Raw genomic sequence first — 20,107 nt, 5'->3', positions numbered from 1 at the left:
TGAAACTAGAGATATGCTTAAGAAAGAAGTATGGGGGGAGTGGAAACCTTTGGGTTTTTCTTTTTAATATATAAAAAGAAACAAATTACTTTTAATTTAATTTTATTTATTTAAATATTTTACCCCGCCTATTTAAAATATTAGAGACAGCTTACAAAAATTTTAAACACAATACAATATAGATAAAAAAAATTAAAAAAATATATAAAAATTTAATGCAGACAAGCTGAGAAGAAACCAGCTTTCTAGTTGGCAATGCTGCCTAGATAAGACAATTTAAAATTAATTACACATGCCTCAATTATAAGCAGAGGTCGGTGGTCAAAAAAAGTGACCTTCCAAGCAATTGGCCCCCAACTAAAAGTCTGCTACTATTTCTGGTCAGGGATGGAACAGATGCATCTTGACTACACAGAATATGGCGGAAACCATAGGAAAGAATATTTTTAAGAAAATATGGTTTCAAGTTGTATAATGACAAGGATGAGAATACATTTTGCAAGTTGAATCTAAGTAAGTCAGCGTAAAACCAATTACATCAATGAAGCTATTACCAGTATCCACCAACTGAGGATCTAGTTCTATATTCCTAAAAGAGAGTCTAATTAATAGCAGATTAAATCCAGAGAATTACAATTGTCTTTAATGGAGTTAGTCCAGCTACACAACAGTTAATTTAAGAGAGAAATAATATATGTTTTAACCTGCTGCAGCTGTTGCTATGATTCCACAATCTAGATCCACCAAGCTTTTCTTTTTTGGATGGAAAAAGAAACAGCTTCAAAATTTGCTCGGAGTTACACTCCCACAATTGGGAGCAGAAATTGGTCCAAGAAATGCACAGTAGAACACAATTCACTAAAAGCTGTCTTTTTGCCATTTTCTATCATCTGGTGAGTAATGAGCACACTATTAGGATTAAACATATTTCAAAATATTTAACACAGAAATGCTAATGTTTTTATTTTACAATTAAAATATGTTCTTTACAATTTTTCCTGTATACTCATTCTTTTCCCAAGACATAAGTAACGTGTAGACAGATACATTGTTTATTTATGACCCCTGTGACAGTTAATGTGGCATATGTGCCTACAATGTTTGACAGATAAAATGAGTTATTTACAGTAGCAGGGTTTATTATGTATGAAGATTGAAGCAGCTATAGTATTTGTAAAGTTCTCAATTTATTTTCCCTAGAGCTCATTTCGGTGAGGATTGTGGTGTTTGAACCACTGCACAAGATGATAATACAAATGCAAGTTCCAGTCCAATGGATATGTAGTCTTCATCTGTGTTTATTTCAGAACTCTTCTTTGTTATTTTATTTTTATAGGACTTGATCCAAAGGGCACTTAAGTCAATGGGTAGCCTTCTGTTGACTTCAATCAGTTTAGAATTAGACCCATAAAAAAAAGAAGAAAAATGTTCTGAAGAACAATTGGCTGCTAGCTCACTTCTCTTATATGATGTACACACAGATGTAGATGGGGGAATAAATCCAGAAAAGTGATTATATGTATTTATTAATCATCACTTTAATAATAAAAGGTCAAATCTTGGTCCTACTGAAGTCAATGGCAAAAATTCCACACTGCATTTAGCAGGATTATAATGTGACTGAAATGGGGGAAAACCCCCCACTGATTTTCATTTTAACAAACAAATGTTGGGATAATGGATCTTTAAACGATTAGTGATTGCTCTGTATTTGGCTTTAAGGAGAAGATCTGTATGAAACATTTCCAAAAAGTCTCTTTACTCTGTTTTTTCACTCCCTGTGATTGCATGGTACAGTACAGTCTGTCATTCAGCGTGTGATGGACAAAGTTATTTTTTATTACTTTTGGGGTTTGTAAATCAAAGTATATGAGTAGGCACGTTAGGCAAGCTTACTCTAGTTTTAAGAACCTAGTGCCATAGGTAATCCATGAGGTTTGTTTCCATAATAGTACATTCAAATGACAACTTTAAAAAAAAATTAAGAACAATTTCCCCAATGAACTGGGACTCTGAAAGCCACCTGAACCTATATACATTAGATTTGGACTCGTATTCTGGGTAATTTAAGGTGACTTTTTTTCAACATGTGTTTATTTGTATGCACAAGGACCGAGTACAGTGTGTGTATGTATAATTTTTATTATATATATAAATTATATAAAATATAATTTAAATATCAGTGCCTGAGAACCTTTCAAGATCTCGAAGGCTGACCATAATGTCTTCTCTTCTTGATTTATTCAAGAAAGGAAACAATAGCCCCAAATATCCATTATATCCTCTGCCTATATGTTACATGGTGATGTTCAATCCAGGAGTAGTAATGTTTTGATAAAAGGATGCAACATTACAATAATACATACACAAAACCCTCCCATCAGCATTGCAACAATACATAAAAAAAAAACGACAACGGGAGAATCACAAGTATCAGCAGTTGGGATTAGTTGGAATTTCTTACCTTCTAATGTATGGAAGCTTTTCAACCACGTCCCATTAAGAACAAACACTGGCTTATGCTACTTGGTGTGTGTATGCTCATGCCAGCTAGCCTGCTACCCAAGCCTGCCTAGCTTGAGATTTTGGACTGTTTCTCGGACACCAAGAACTGACTTTAAAACCTCAGGATTTTCGGTAGGAACGCAGCTGCAGCTGGTGCAGGCATCACGGCCACAGGCTCTCCAGCTATGTAGGATGGACCAGAAGAGGACGAAGTCACATCCAACATCTATGGATGAATTACTGTCCAGTTGAAACATGAGAATTTGATTAATGCCATTTCCTTCCTACGAGGTACAAACAATCCTGGGAGGGGGAGGGGACAGAAAGATTGGCCAAGAGAATGGCTGGAGCGTCTTGGTCTCTCTGGTACGCTGCTGCTACCTCTCTCTGGTGGGATTAGGGATGATGAATCAGTCCAAGTCCCACTTCTTTCATGTAACTGACAGTCTTGTTCCTCCTCAGGAGTTTCCATGGGCCAGTGGTCCCCAAACTTTAGGGTGCACCCCCCAGGTGAATACAGGGAATCATGGGGGGGAGGGGCACAGCAGGGTCCAGGCAGCCCTTACAGGGGGCTGGGAGGGAGTGCCGCTCCACTCTGATCTGCTCCCAGCCCACCTCCAGCACTAGCGTCACTCTGACCCCAGATGCCCCAGATGCAGCTCAAGTCCTGCCCTGGCTCCGGTCACAACTCTGCTCTGCCCCCTACTCCACTCCCCAAACCCACCTCTGTCCTGATTCCCTCTCTGCTTCATCCTCTGCACAGCCAAATGGCCAGGAAGAGGGGGGGGGGCACATGAGGGTTCCATTTCTGGTCGGAGGGGGAGGGGGCATTTGAGCACCAGTGGCATAGGCAATATCTCTATTTGCCAGATTATAATAATAGAATATATAACTATCTCATAGAGCTGGAAGGGACCTTGAGAGGTCACTGAGTCCAGTCCCCTGCCATCACAGCAGGACCAAGTACCCTCCCTGACAGATTTACCCCTAAATGGCCCCCCCTCAAGGATTGATCTCACAACCCTGGGCTCAGTAGGCCCATGCTCAAGCCACTCAGCTATCCCTCCCCACCTAAAATCCTCTGTCCTGTCCTTATCCCCACCCACCTCATGCTCTGCTGGGCCAGTGCCCCATCCTTGCCAGCCCCAGAGGCAGAATCACCTTTATCTAGCCTCCTTTTGCTCCTTCAACTGAAGGCAATCACCACAATTTCCTCATGCCCTAACTTGTGGCTCTCACTCCCATGCACCCTATGGGTTTCTCCATCTGCCATCAGGCACAGCTCCCTCTGCAAAGCAGATTTGCACTTGCTGTAACTGTGGTATAACTGGGGGCGTTAGCCCCTCCGGGTAAGTCAACCACTGTGCATGTGGAGACATTCCACACTTTGCTGGGTGAACCCCGCTCTATAACACGGAGTAACATAGTAGGGCATGTGGCATGCCATGGATGGACAGAAATATATCACCGGCAAAAAGGGCTTTTCCTTCTTTCTGGCAGGAACTAAGCATGCCCGTTTCTGTAGGAAATTTTAAAAGTTTCATAATCAATAAGGACCAACAGGGCTAATAAGCTTAAGCACTGCTTAAGCAACTTAAAAAATCATAGGAATTCCCTCTTCTTGCATAGCTGCTGATGGAACAGATACAAATCCACTGGGTGTGCTTCTTGGAAAGAAGATGCAGCATAATAGTATATCATAAATAATAACCATGATTTATATTGTATATAGCTCAATGGTGCCTCAGACCTATAGATTCTGTCCCCCCACACAGCATAGTCAGAATTCAGTAACAATGGGGAAACCTCAAGGGATTGAACATGGCTCAACACCCATTAGCTTGGTTGCTTGTCCAAGGTCTACATTGGATCTGGAACTCCAGGGTCTAAAAAACCTAGAATAGAAATCTTATGACAACAAGCTGCCTCACTGGATTTCTCATATTTACTACTATGGGCTTAAATTGTGTTGTGTGTGTAGAACATTAATCCAAGCAAAAAATAAACCACTAGCACCAATATGTTACCATATATTCAGTACATCAAAATATATTCAAAACTGTAGCAAGTTATTTTCTTGATGACATCCACATGCAGTTAGATCTTAACATGATGCATTTCAAAAAGCAGCTTTTGCACATGATAATTTTTTTCTATCTAATGTGTTAACAGTTAGCATTGTCTGTTTCTTCTGTGCATTACTCCTGATTCTGGTCCAAAATACGTCTTGCTAGTCTGATCATTTAGAGCCTCATTTTACAACCTCTGTATTCCTCTTTTTTAATCAAGAGACTACTTGAGGAGCAGGGTCGCTGACAGCCTGCGCAGGCCCCTGGGCAAGGATGGGGAGCTAGCTCTGTGCTTCTAGAAGGGGCAGAGGCTTGGGTGGATGGGGCAGGGCCCGGGGCAGTTAGCTATTCACGCTGCCCACAGCATGGCGCCCTCTCTCCCAGCCCTTAGCACTGCTTGGAGCATGGTGTGCACTCCAGCCCAGACCTCAAAGCCTGGAGCTCTGGCTACCACCACTGCTGCCTCCCTTCCTCCTCTGTTGGTAGGGTTGTTATTGGTATGGTTTCAACAAAAATACCAGACACACTTGACATGACATCACAATCTACATTGCATCTTATTTAGAAAATACCGGACATTTCTATTTTCTCGTTTATATTTTCTCAATTTGTTTCCCGAACAGAAAGCTCAAATATTGGACTATCTGGTTCAAAACCGGACACCCGGACACCCTATCTGTTGGCGGGCCTGTTGAGTAGCAATATCCATGTTGGTATGGGGGGCGAGTTCCATCTGGCCCTTAAACAGCTACCCCAGTTCTATTCTGGCTGTATTTTATAGATCACTTCTTCACCCACAGGGACATATTGTTCTTTTCCAAACGTGCATTATTCTATCAGTATTTTGGATAACATGGGGTTTTTTTTAGAAAACAGGCAAAAAATAATTCATCACTGCACTGAGAGGAAAAATTGTAACAACGGTTATATTTAAGTACATCTTTAATGGGATTTGAAAAGACTCTCTCATATTCTTAGGTAGATATTCTACAAACGCAGTTCTGCTGCTATTCCACATGCAGTACATAACTATTCTGCTGGTTAGGAATATCAATATAAATAATTCGTAGACAGAAAAAAATTGCATCCAATATTTACTGCCAGTTCAATGCCTGCTGGCTATCCTTTCATAGTGCCATTTTTGCAAGTGCATTAGCCTGACTCCTGTAGAACATCTTAAGAAAAATGTAAGGAGAATTTTCCATTAAGAATAATTTGGAGGTCAAAGCGCTAAATGAATTTTCAGTAACAGATAAAGATGTTCATCCTAACCCAAGCAAATACAGACATTTACATCCTGACAATTTTAAAAAAAAACCCATTTTCTTCATGATTGGCAGGAAACACTCAGCACTAAACACTATGGACATGTAAGGCACTGGGAGATGCCTTAACTTCTGCAGGAGCTCGGGGGTACCCTAAATTCAGTCAACAAAATCCTAATCCTGCAAACAATTTCACTTGCAGACTGTGGTGTGGAATCTCATTGAGGGCAACGGATCTGTGTGCAAGAGAAGCTCTTTGTCCACTTGTAATGTTTATATTGGGCCATTCTGGACTCATTAGCTATTAAAGAAGTTTCCAGGAATGTCATTTTGTGTGTCACAGAATGTCTTCTGAGTCAGTGTGACGTAAGTGAAACAGTTGCATGCCTGGCTGAGGGCTCTTTTTGTTCCGAATACCACAGATCTGTAGTCTATCACCGTCCCATTTTTAAATGGTCAGACATTCACAAATTGCACCTATGTGACAGCATGGGCCTTCAGCTACAGTACGTTATAGATCTATGCCACGAAGAGATCTAGACCATTGCACTCTCAGAGGTACCTCAGCCAATCACCATACTTATTCTACAGCTAATTTCCATGCAAGCAGCCCAACTGCCACAGTTCTTATAGCAGCGTCTTTCAGTTATTCATTTGGCAAATTAAATGGTTGCCTTGTTTGAATCATTTTTTCAAAGAAAAAAATCCCCTTACCTCACGCTAGGTTACACTTTCAGGGGCATAGGTGTGCTTTGAGGTATAATCTCTCCTTTCTCGTAATACCACTTACAATATGAAATTTCACCCCAGAAAGAAACTCTTTGAGAAAACTACAAACAGCTGACAAGAAGGGTTTGGAATAGGCCACTCTCAACTGTAATGAGCCAGGACAAACAACATAGTTTCACTGGAGCCCCATTCTATGGTGGGATATGGGACTTGAGAGGGTTCAGTACCTCACCGGACTGAGACTGATGGTCACATATTGCTCCTGGTCCAACGTTTTTTAAAGCTTATTAAAGTGTGTGTGTATGTGTGTGTATTAAAGCGTGTGTGTCCGCGTGTGTGTTTCAAAAGTTAATTTCCATATTTAGGAAAACAGCCATCTCCCCATTTATATTTAAAATCCAGGCAAATGTAAATGGGAGCCTGTAAATTTACAAACAGCAGAAGTAATTGCCTGCTTGTCTGTGTGGATTTAAGTGTCACAGCTTGCAGTTCAATGAAATATAACCCCATGAGCTTACACATCTGGGGGACATAACGATGTGAAATTATTTTGAGGAAGCGTGTAAGGAAAAGCAGCATGTACTGTTCTAGCTAAAATATGTTTAGACTGGCAATATTAATGGGGATTGAAGCTTACACTTAGTACTGCTGACTTCTCGGCTCTCTGGGATGTTTACAAATCTAAGGGAAAAAAATAGTCCCTTAGTCTGGCAAGTTATTACATCTGCATTCATTCCTCCTCCTCCCCCCAATTCTTTTTCAGATAGCTACTTAGATGAAAAAATAAAGAGGCAGATTTAAAATCAACACCAGCCCCACACCCTGTTCTCAGGACACCGGAGGAACCGTCCCCTCCTCATCCCACGCAAAACCCACAAGAGAGGCAGCTTGTGGTGAAAACTTCATGAGACTCAACATGTTCGTCCACTGTGGGGGTGCATATGGAAAACATTACCCACCTCTTTCCTCCAACCGTCCAAGAAACAGGAGGGACTGACCCTTAAATCCCACAAATGTCAGGGATCGTCCACGAGGAAGGATTGTTCCGCCAGCACCAACCCGTCCTATGCCTTCTGTGGCTCACAGGCAGCACAGAAATGATGAACGACATAGCCAGGGAATCAGCACAGGCAGCTGCCTCTGGGACTCCCTTTAAAAGGGCAGAGCGTCTCTGTGCAAAAGCTAGCACGATCTGGGATATATTAATTCTTGTGCAGACCCCGCAAGGGACATGAGGCAAGTTCCCTCCGTCCATCCAGCTCCCACCCCAGCCTGCTCCTGCATACGTGCAGAGCTCATTTTGCCCTAGTCTACACCAGGGCTTTATTTCAAAATAACCCCTTTAAGTCCCTTATAAGCGGAGTGTCCAAGTCCAAGTCCGTTATTTTGAAATAAGGGGGCGCTTATTTCCAGGGCTCGCCGAACCGCCATCCGACGATCTGCGTATACGCAGATTGTTCTGCGCATGCACAGATCGGCCGAACCTGGCTCTTCCAGGTTGCAATCTACTCGCCACAGGCGAATAGATTGTATTATTTGTCGAGCCCTGCTTAATTCGAAATTTGTACTCCTGCTTTGCTCGGGGAATAATGCTAATTTCGAAATAGTTATTTTGAAACGGCATGAGTGTGGACGCTCTGGTGCCTCTATTTCAAAATAACTGCTCCCCGGAGTCATTCGAACTAATTACTCCCCAGTGCTTTATGGGGCTCTAAGTTGAGGCAGTGTGTCCACATTAATGGAGGCTGCCTCAGACTAATTTTGAGGCTTCCCCTTCGTGTAGGGACACGCTATTTTGATTCTGTAAAATCGGGAGTTAAGTCAAATTTCGTTATTTAAAAAGAGTTTCCTAGTGTAGACATGCCCGTTGCAAAGGCTGGGGGGTTTTGCCATGCTGATCACAGCTCACCTTATAGAAGAAGAGGGGCGACAACCCCTGTACAGAAAGCTCCCCTCCATATGCAATTTGAGAAGAACAAACAAGCATATTAATCTGAGTCTATTTACATATTAATTCAGTTGGGTTATCCTCCTGTTCTCACCAACTTCAGCATGAGCAGCTGACACACATAGTACTGCATCGACCAGATGGGAATGTAAAAGGCAAAAGTGCATCTTGGCTCTTCACAACAGGAGAGCTGTTTTTTCTAGCTGCTAGATATTGCATTACCCTGCTTTTCAAAGGAGACATTTTAAAACTTCCTTTTGGCTTCAGACAAAACTCCCCCCACCTCTCAATTTTTTAACCTTTAACTCTTGCTCTATAGTACAGGAGAGTGGTTTAATTGTTTTGAAAATGGGAAATGGCATGATTCTCTCTATCGTATACTACTTTGACTTGTTTTATTACAGTCTTAAAATGCACATTTTATAGGGCTTCACATACTTACATTTACCTATCTAAAACACACAGTATTGCAACATATCATGTTGCAATTAAAAGCCTACAATCTAAATCTGATATTTCTTCACTAATTTATTCCCAAGCCAGTAAGTATTTTAATGTTCCAAACCGTTGCTAATTAACACATGGAAATATTTTAACATGGATTTTGATTAATTCCATTTAACAGTCTAACCAGTGCTAAAACATATGTGGTGTGTCATTTTTTTCTTTTGAGGACAGCATTGGCATTAAATCTTTCAATCTTCCTAAGCGCCAAATGCTAATTTCAGGAAGATTAAATAACAGACTGCAGCTACAGTTTCCTTTCTTTGCTTCCCAGAAGGTAAAATGAACATATTTATGTGGGAGGAATTTCTTTACTGCACAAGCCAAAATGCAGAAATTAGATTTTTTTTCCACTATTGCTAATACACTTGCAATAGCCTGCCAGCTAAAGAACTTTACCCTATATCTGCAGTTCATGGATAGCTGCCAAACTATATGTTCAACTTTCTTTCCCTTAATTATTCCCATATGATGGTTTCACCTGCAGCCCCTAAAGTGCTTTTCCATACTTGGATCAGAGACACCTAGCTTAATAGTGGGGTGAACGTGGCTATAAAGCTAGAAATACTTATATAAGAACCTCCTTTCCTTTTCACACTTTAAAGCTATATTATACAGTATGGCCCACATGGTTTGAAGTGTCTAAAATTTTGCATGCCTCCCAACTAAGCATGCCAAATGCCTGATGTATGCATCCAAAAGTACGAACATGTGCAAAGCCCCAGTTTATACACATCCACCAGGTAAGCAATGTGCATCTCAATGTTCTATGCTTGGTGTTCTATGCATCACCTTTTAGCAGCTGGCTCAGAGAAGATGCGAGACTACTACAGGGAGTTATTTCTTTCCCTGCAGTGCTAGAAGTTCCGACCTTTCGTGCTCAAAGTCCTGGGGTCACGCCCTAGCGATGGACTCTCAATGGTTGTTATTACTCATGCAAAAATCTGTGTATGCTCATTGTCCAATATTAAAAAACATGAGCCGGTTTTGTTCTCAAACTATTTGCAACCTGCAGCCACAGTCTGCTTCTTGTGCTTTCCCACAATGCAAGAAACATAATAGAAGGATACAATCTCTGAAAATAATGAATGGAAAGGCCAGGATATATGTACAGCAGGATTTTTCAAGCCATCTCTGTGTTATTTTCAAAGGTTTGCATTAGCTAAAGTAACATTGAACAAGGCACATGGTATAATTTACAGATTTACAATTATGCCATTCCACAAAAGGCCAAATTGCAGCTATCAGATAGCTTACAGAGCTCCTGATATCTTTAGTGGGAAACATGGGATGTTCATTTGAGTGGAGAATTTGGACCAACATAAATAGTTGTTAGGGATGTAAAATGGTTAACCGGTAGGGGCTGGAGCAGCCCTCCACCCAAACTGTCCAGTTTAATCAGTTAACCGGTTAAACTTAACTTTTAACCAGTTGACCAATTAAATGAGATTTTGCATCCCTAATATCTGCACTATTAAATATATAAACATCTGAACGACTCACATTTAAACATGTTTAAAACCTGCTGTGCTTCTCGGACGTGGTTTCAGAGCTCACAGATATGATGTATTGTTTATAGCAAGACACATTTAACAGAGCAATCACATTTTTGTGCCATGATCTCAACTCTATTATAGAAATGGTTCCATAAGAACCACTTGGTCAATGACGGATCACCCAAATCCAGCCCATCCCCGCTGGATACCCTACTGTGACTTGGCCTTTATGCCAGAGGGCCAGGAGAATAGGTGTTGTAAAGCCGGTCATTCCAACTTTATGTCAGCACCTTGACTACAATAGTAGTATCCAGGGAGCAAAGTATTACTCCACACAAACAATTAACTACTTCCATATGGCCTGATTATGTCCTTTTTAAATTAGCATGGTCCGGTTTAAAAAAAGGGTGATGGTATAGTGCAGGGGTGGGCAAATACCGGCCCGCAGGCTGGATCCGGTTCTTCAGCATTAGCCCCTCGTAGGCCTCTACCACTATATCTGTCACTGTGTCTCGGCAGGTATGGATAATTGCAGCTCCCATTGGCTGCGGATTGCCATTCCTGGGCAATGGGAGCTGCGGGAAATGCAGAGGTGCAGGTAAATCTAGTAACCCCAGCCTGCCAGGGGCTAACCCCAGCACACCGCTACCATTTTATTGCCCACCCCAGTAGAGTGGACTCAGAAAGTAAGCTGTAGGTTCATGGAGGCACTCCTCTCTTCATAATACTTTGCAATTGTAAAGCACCTTTCGGCCAGGCATCCAAAAACACCTCACAAAGGTGGATCCGTAGTATTATCCCAGTTGTCCAATGCCTGGCAATGCTCAAGCACTGAAAAATAAAGTGATTGGCTCAAGGTTACACTGCAAGTCAAGGTCAGAGCCGTGCCCAGACCCTAGTATTCCTGACTGCGGACGTGTAGGTGATGCATCCTGTAGAAGATGGTGCAATGTAGGTATAATTAACTTATTCCTTAAATGCCCCACAATTGGTACAAAAGGAGAAACAAATTCAGTGAATATCCAAGGGACTGTTCCCTCCAAGGTTTTCTGATGTCACTTCATTTTCTGCCTCCTTTGGCTAGGCAACTGAAATAATACTGTAATTCCTACAGTGAATTTGGACCCACAACTAATGGCTTACAACTGCCATGGAATTTGTAATCGGCACCCCTAAAAAGGTTGGAGATTCTTGTGCCTGAAGTTGCCCAAGAAGAGACATTCTTACAGTCCACTGGTATTTCTGCCTCCATTCCTAGCCAGAAGTCAGACGTACAGGGGGGAAATGTCACTGTGTGAGAAAAGCCACACAGTTCCCAAAAATACAGGATATGGGGGTCAGTTATTTCATTTCCACCTGATCATCTGTCTCTGTTTTACAGACTTGATTCTGATTAAGTTTGCAGATGATACCAAGCTGAGAGGGGTTGTAAAGTGCTTTGGAGGATAGGGTCAACATTCAAAATGATCTGGACAAATTGTAGAAATGGTTTGAGGCAAATAGGATGAAGCTGAATAAGGACAAATGCGAAATACTCCACTTAGGAAGGAACAATCAGTTTCAAGTATACAGAATGGGAAATGACTGTTTAGGAAGGAGTACTGCAGAAAGAGATCTAGGGGTTATAGTGGACCACAAGCTAATATGAGTCAACAGTGATGCTATTGCAAAAAAAGCAAACATGATTCTGGGATGCATTAACAGAAGTGTTGTGAGCAAGACACGAGAAGTCATTCTTCTGCTCTACTCTGCGTTGATTAGGCCTCAATTGGAGTATTGTGTCCAGTTCTAGGCACACATTTCAAGAAAGTGGAGAAGGTCCAGAGAAGAGCAACAAGAATGATTAAAGATAGAGCAATGGTTCTCAAACTTTTTGGGCTCTGGAGCCCTTTACATACGTAAAAATTTATGCGGCGCCCCAGTGGTCCACTGATTGTATGTGTTGTACCTATAATTGTTTCCAGTTTGTCAATCTCGCGGAGCCACTGGAGATGTCTCGCGGAGACCTAGGGCTCTGCGGAGCACAGTTTGAGAAACACTGGTCTAGAGAACATGAGCTATGAGGGAAGGCTGAGAGAATTGGGCTGGTTTAGTTTGGAAAGGAGAAGACTGAGAGGGGACATGATAGACGTTTTCAAGTATCTAGAAGGGTGTCACAAGGAGGAAGGAAACACTCTCTTTGGCCTCTGAGGATAGAACAAGAAGCAATGGGCTTAAACTGCAGCAAGGGAGGTTTAGGTTGGACATTAGGAAAAACTTCCTAAATGTCAGGGTGGTTAAACACTGGAATAAATTGACTAGAGAAGTTGTGGAATTTCCATCTCTGCATATATTCAAGAGCAGGTTGGATAGATATCAATCAGGGATGATCTAGATGGTGCTTGGTCCTGCTGTGAGGGCAGGGGACTGAACTCAATGACCTCTCCAGGTCCCTTCCAATTCTAGTGTTCTATGATTCTGTACCCAATGAAGTCAAATGCAAAACTCCCACTGACCATAATGGTGTAGGATCAATTTCAAAATCCTCGTGATTATCTGTGTATTTCCCGTTGTGCTATTTTCCCCTCCCATATCCATACCCCCCCAAAATACCCCTGCTAATGACAGTCCCTGCAATAGGACAGTAGCTTAACAAAGCAAGAAAAGACCACAATAAGAGGTCTTCAGACGAGTGGCGTCATATGTTCCTCATTTAGAAATATCTCAAGAACATTACTTCTCACAGTATTTACAAATGAAAAACACATGGCTGTAACCTATAATACTGCAAGAAATACTGCTCTTCTGGTTTGGTTTTGGCCTCAGACTTTTGAAATATGAACCAAGTGAGGGGATTTCAGCTTAATGCTTGATTCAGTCCATTATTCTTAAACCCCTAACATTTTGAAGGAAGAATGAAGCTTGCATTTGAAAAGGCAACGTGCCCACATATATAGTAATACACTGTATTTGGCAACCAAAGCTCAATGTATTTGAAAGGGGAGTTAGTTAACTTAAGGCTTTTGCCTTCCATTCAATTAAAAAAATATATTAAACTGGCTTGGGGTGCCCATAAAAAGTTTTATAAGTCATAGATAAAAAGACTCTTGCGTTTACCATTTGGGTTGAATCAATATGGTTATCTACCTGTCAATTTTTCTTGCTCTTTAATGCAGAAAGAAAGCTTCTTTTTTATAGCTAGCTTAGAAAGTACTAAGCTAATCAATACATCCAGCGATAACAGGATGATTTGAAACACTCATAACAAAAGCCTATCACTTTGCTGTATTATGAACCCGTCAAAATATTTTCCTAGAAGTCATGTGGAAAAAGAAGTTCTCCATCTTTCCTTACTCAATGGGTGGTGACAGTGGATGTGTTCAAAGCATTGCATTTTTGGGAGAAACTCAGTATAAATTCCTTATTTCGCAGAAATATGTAGTCAGCCATGCAGAGATTCTCAGGAACACTGTATGGAGAGTCAAACATTTTCTTAATTATCCAAGATTTCCTTGGCCTCAAAACACTTATTGGAAACCCATGCATAGTTCATAATGCTAATATAATTGTTCACAAGCTTATCTGGAAACCGCTCAGATGTTCCCACAGACCCGAAAAATCCCTGATTTAGTCAGTGTGCTCAGTAATTTGTGTTCAAGCCCAAGCTGAAATGTACAGGCTTACTTTCAGCTCTCTCATGCTGAGTTAGTCAATTTGAAATCATTTGTAAGCATCTAACTCCTAAAGGTTTAAATATACATAGGTATATCAAGATTCTGGATTTTAACACAGCAGAGAGAGGATCAGCTGCTATAGTGATTTCTAACCCCTACATTTTCCAAAGAAATGCATAGGATTTAGCTACATAATTCCCATTGAGAGTTAAGTTGCAATCACACACCATCATACCACTTAAATAGGTGAATTCTGCATACAGCACAAAAGCTCTCTCTCAGCCAAGGCCTGTTACTATTTACCAAATGTTATATGCAAGCTCAAAAATTAATATATACATATAGATATGGAAGAAAGAGACCAATATAAAGAATGAGAAAAAGATGATGTGTTTGAAACTTGTTTTAACTCCAGTGCTCATGTTGCCAACTCGATGTCACAAGTCTCGCAATATTTGGTGGTTTCTTTAAAGCCCCAGATTCACTAGTTCTCTTAAAGCCCAAGCACCTGGTGTCATGTGAAAAAAGTTTGACTCTAATCTTTCATTAAAAATAATAAATTCCTTGCCCTCGTGGCTGCATAACAAAGCTTGAAAACAAGAATCCTAAAGACTTTGAACGCTAATAAAAAGAATCCTAACTGTATTTAGTTTTAAAATCATGCAATTTTAAGACAACCTAAAAGTTTATGGTGCCTGACTCAGGACTACTGAATGCGTGTGGCAGGCAAAACTAAGCACTGTTAGTTATATTAGGATTTGAATTCATCATACTGATGTTTAATAATGTTGACCTTAACAATCAGTATCTGGTGTTAGTACTCTTCTTTTCTATTGCCTACTAATGGTTCTTATCTGCTTCTTTTGACTATCCAGTCTTTGGGTGCTTATGACTATTTATTTTTCCTGTTACATTCCAACTCGGCTTTCCCTTTGATATTTTTATTCCCTCTGCCTCTTCTCTTCCCCCTCCCTCCCATTTTTTCCTTCCCCTTCCTCCCGCCGTCCTTCTCTCCTATTTATTTTAGTTCTGGACACCCAACACTCTACTCTGGTCATCTGAAGAAGTGGACTGTGCCCATGAAAGCTCATGATACCATCTACATATTTTGTTAGTCTTTAAAGTGCTACTAGATTATTTGTAGTTTTTTAAGTTTAATCAGAAAATAATAACTAGAGTGAAGTGATGTAAATGACCTTATCTATGTGTATACCCAAGAGCAAAAGCAAAGGACCAAAGGAACCAGCAATCACAAAATAAATCCCCAACGGATATGGCAGACACATGGTGTGCCTGGTTCTCCTCTTCACAATGACTGAACAAATGCTTGTTAATTGTAACAGAGTTGAGGGCCATAAAATTGTCCACTTCCTCAAGCACAGCAGAATGCCTCCAGGGCACTAAACATTCTATCTAAAGTCATGATAAACAGGGACCATATTTTCATAGTGGCCGCAGTCCATCTTTTAAATCTCCATGCATGGCCAGTCATTTTGGGGCAACGATCCAGCAGGACCAAAACTTCTCATTTGCATGCACAGATTTGCATAACCTGGTCATGCAGAGGTCCATGAGCACGATGTGCTGCACAAAATTCATTTCTTCGTATAACTCCAAGTTGTGTGGCGTGCAAAATCTTGAGCGCCCAAAAACTTGGTCATGCCCTGTTGGTGGATGGATTTACAGGCTGGGGCAACATTGAAAAATTGGCTCCGCATAACCATCAGAAGCAAGCACCCAAAAAGGCAATTTGCCTACCCAGGGGGTCAACACCATTATCACCATCTACAGAGCTATTAGCATGGGACCTCATGGAGCAGAAATGAAATTATTTCACGCTGATCACAATTGCTGGCGGCGGCTAGGGAAGGTTCATAAATTGACAGGCACCCCCAAATAATCGTAAGCCTCCACATCAATAGTATAAAGATTATAACAGAGCCCTTCTCTGCAGTCATTCCACACAAAAAAAGGTTATGAGTTTCACAGGTGTGTTCTGTCAGTTCTGATTAAGCTTAAGCTAAACCAGTTATCTATAACCTTGGATTAGAAAGAGTTTTATTGCCAATGGCAGGGAGCATTCCATTCAGGGTGCATATCAATGGAAAAACACACATGGCAAAGCCAGTAGTCCTTACACAGTCATAATAACATTAAATCAAGTGGCGTGTTGCCTAAGTAAGGACCGTTGGCTTTGGCCCATGATGGACATTCTAAATAGCAGCAGGAAGTCATTCCTGTCTGCAGCATAGCTTCATGCTTTCTCTCCCTCTGCAATTGATTGTTCATTTTTATAACACACAGACTGTTTTAAGATTATTATCTATACTCACTGCTGAAGTGACTTGCGTTTATTATTTACCCATAATAAAGGAAGCTAATTATACATGCAGACTGTTCACTACACAGGCTATAAAGCAAAGCAGCCAGAGCCACAAATTCACCACATAACTTTTTTCATCTGGGGGACACCAGCCATTCCATAAATAGAAACAAATGGCTCACATCAGTTGTATTTAAAACTATACCAAAAGATTCTAAGGAAACCCTGCCTTCATTGAGATCAATGGCAAAACTCCCATTGACATAAACAGGGCTTCTTGGTTGAACTTAGCAAAAAATCCAATCAACGGTGTAAGCCTCCTGTTCCACTACAGAGAGATCCTCCATATTAACGCTGCACTTCAAAGTGTGCTTATTGACTCATTGTTATTGTAATAGAGAGCAAAATGAATAAATGTATTTGCCTTCACACGACCATTATTTCTTTTATATGCAATTATTTACTTGCCAAACACCACTAGTGACAAATTACAATATAGTATGAAGCTATCTACATCAGCAGATTTCTTAACTCAAGGTAAAAATAAACAGAAACATCTGTAAAGGAATCTTGTACAAAGCTATGTTTATTAACAAATACATTTTCTAATAAAACGCCATCTGCAAGCAACCCTTAACTTCCACTTGATATAAATAGGCCTTTTTACTGTTTTCAGATGCAGTTCCCAGAAAAATTATTCTAAACTCTACTGCAAAACACATCAGTCTTTGTTGCTGCCTGGAATGTTAATAAATAACATCAAGTTTTTAAATAGTCAAACAAATTATTGGCTCAAAATAATTATTCCAATAGGAAAAGCTGACCTTTTTCAATAAAGCGGCTTAAGAATGTATCATTCTTTATTTCCGGTATAAAAATATTAGCAAATAGGGAAGAAATCTTGGGGAGAACAGGAAGCCATGAAGCCTAGTTTGAATTTTGTTCATACATATACTACAAACCTATCTTGCAATGGTTACCGTTTTAGAGCATCTCTGAATAAGAAATTTATTATATCAGTGCAAATGCTTCAGTTAGTATCAATGGACTACAGCTGTACTTTAAGTGTTCAGGCCAGAAATAAGAGCTAATTATAACTTTAATCACAGAACTGTTGTAATAGACCCACAACACAAAACTTAACAATTTAAGTTCTTGGTGCCAGGAACTGACATTGAATCCCAATGTTAAGTGCTATTGAAAAATGCATGAAGGCTTGACTTAGAATACATTTTCAAAAGTGTTTTTTCAGCGTTTAAACCACATAAATTCCATTAAAGTCAACTGGAATTGAGCAACAAAAATGCACCCCTTATTGTTAACAGATCTGTACCAGTAGAATTAAAAGGGTCAAGGCATTTCCAAGTTTGTTTTAGATGTTTTTCTCCTTTGGCAGAGTGCATAACAGGATTCTGTACGACAGATTAATTCTGAAATAAATCTGCAAAACTGTGAACAATGCAGCTGAAAACAGATAATAGTAGATTTCTGTGGCAATCCAAGAATTTGGCCCATTATAGGGTATTCCCTGTAAGTCGCCCTGGGATACATCCATTCCGCACTAAAATTGTTGACACTTGTAGGGATTGATGCCTTATCAGTCCTCCCATTCCTCACTCTTAAGTCCCGCAAAAAAAAAAAAAAAAAAAACCACACACCACAATTTGTGCAAATGGAAGTCAGCTGGGTGGAAAAAAAGCCCCCACTTTAAGTTGTTTTGCTATAACTCCAAGTTTTTTGGAATGTATTTTGGACTTATAGCGAGGACGGCCTGTATTGCCAGGGGTAGCCCACCAACGTTAGTGTTCTATAATATTATTTTAAAACTCAATGTATTACTACTTACTAGAGTTGTCACGATAATCCTTACCAAAAGAAAATGTAACTGTGCATTTTCTAGGCAAGGGGTGTCATTCAAATCATCATTTCAGGAACTGAAGCTTCATATTCAAAGAAACGGATATACACTGTGTTAAATACTCATCAGATGAGACCCGTTAAGATTCTAAAAAAAAGTAGACTAAGAAGATGACTTACCTCACCAGCTTGAGGGATAGTAAGCTTTGGTAGTTTATTCTTAGAACTGGGTGCATTAGCTTTTCCTTCCAACAGTGTTCCGAATGTTTGATTTCCATATCCACTCTCAATTTCTATTGGAGGTTTCAGTTCAGGTGAGTCATTAGGTACTTGGTCCTGACCATCCATAGGCCTTACATAAGCTGTAGGCTTTTGCTGGACCATACTAGTTTTACAGTGCAGTCCAGGTGGAAAACTCTGGGTTGAGAGACCATTGTTTGCAGATAACAAAGATGTGGAAGGAAGTGGAGATCCAGAACCATGCCCTACAAACTCAAGTTCTACAGGTGACTTTGAATGACTGTTTTCTTTATAAGAATGTTCTCCAGTTGTTGCTTTGGAATGATTATGTCTCCGTGAATGTGAAGATGATGCAGCAGGGTTTGCTTCCTCTGCTCCTCCATTTTTATGTTGGTCACTCTGACAGCCATAGAGATCTTCGTATCTGCCCTGTGGCTGGTCATGTGAAGAGCTATGCTTTGTCCTACTCTGTTGACCACCAGATTGGCTTGACTGTGCACCGTTCGAGTTGTGACCACTACGTGACCAGTCTGTTCTGGATTTCCTGCTGCTCTGGTGACTATGTAGCAAAGCAGAATTTGATGACAGTGAAGAAGGTGGGGGCATTGACGTTGACGAGTGGCCACTGATCTGGTGAGACGGGATCATCCTGTTTCTCTGTTCTGGAAAAAAGCTCTGCTCATTTTTGTCAATGGGAGTCTGTGGTACAGAATTCTTTGGGATTCCTACAAGGTGGCTCTGGTTGGAATGGTTGGTTAACAAGTCCTTCATTTCATCATAGTTTCCCAACGTGTTCTGGACACGGTTAGCAAGGGCATCACCTTTATTTGTCTAAAATACCAAAAAGACATAGGAAAAAGATTGAGTAAATTCCTGGTTGTTGAGTTACTGTTTGGAATGGTTGTCTTAGAAGACGGTGGCAAATGTTAGCTACTTAATGGTGTCATGCTGACATTTAATTTAATTTCAATTACATTTTGCATATGTTATGGAAGGAAAACTCATCAATAACTGTGTTCAAAGGACCTTTGGAACAGGCATGCATGAGTAACATTTGTATACTGCTTCCTTTTTTCTTAAATAAGTTCTCAGAAAAATATTTAAATTACATCAGTTATGGATGTTATGAGCAACATAGTCTTGTTTTATGTCAGATAAATTGGACTTATACAATTTATGTTCCACAAAATGTGAATGCCCAATTGCTGGTTATTAAGAATTTGAATTAAAATCAAGCATTTTATTTAAATATGCTATTGCTGTAAACCAGATTAAAACTACAATAAATATAATGAGCTAAATTCATTCCATGTGTAACTTCAGTGATTCCCTTACAGAGGGCTCAGTTTGGCCCAATGTACCTAATATTTGAGATATAGAAAACATATTTCAATGGGTGAATTAACTGCTTACTATAAGTGATGTTCTGGTTTTTATATTCTAAAGCACCAGGATGCCTCTGTTGGTTAAGGGTGTGGTGTGTTTGCAACTTGGTCACTCACACTGGTTTTCTTTAAA

The 20,107-nt window shown here is 40.3% G+C and overlaps 1 protein-coding gene across 4 annotated transcripts in view; it reads right to left on the bottom strand.

Annotated features, from left to right (window-relative positions):
* The window catches only part of AFF2 (ALF transcription elongation factor 2), a 465,157-nt gene that overhangs the window by 310,583 nt on the left and 134,467 nt on the right, over nt 1-20,107 (bottom strand). For all 4 annotated transcript variants that reach the window (XM_075941077.1, XM_075941079.1, XM_075941078.1 and 1 more), the window contains one exon: nt 18,530-19,420. In XM_075941077.1, the coding sequence (XP_075797192.1) occupies nt 18,530-19,420 (891 nt within the window). The remainder of the gene's footprint in view (nt 1-18,529; nt 19,421-20,107) is intronic.

Source organism: Pelodiscus sinensis, chromosome 13 (genome assembly GCF_049634645.1).
Source record: "Pelodiscus sinensis isolate JC-2024 chromosome 13, ASM4963464v1, whole genome shotgun sequence".
NCBI classification, from domain to species: domain Eukaryota; kingdom Metazoa; phylum Chordata; order Testudines; family Trionychidae; genus Pelodiscus; species Pelodiscus sinensis.
This window is presented reverse-complemented; position numbering and strand designations above follow the sequence as displayed.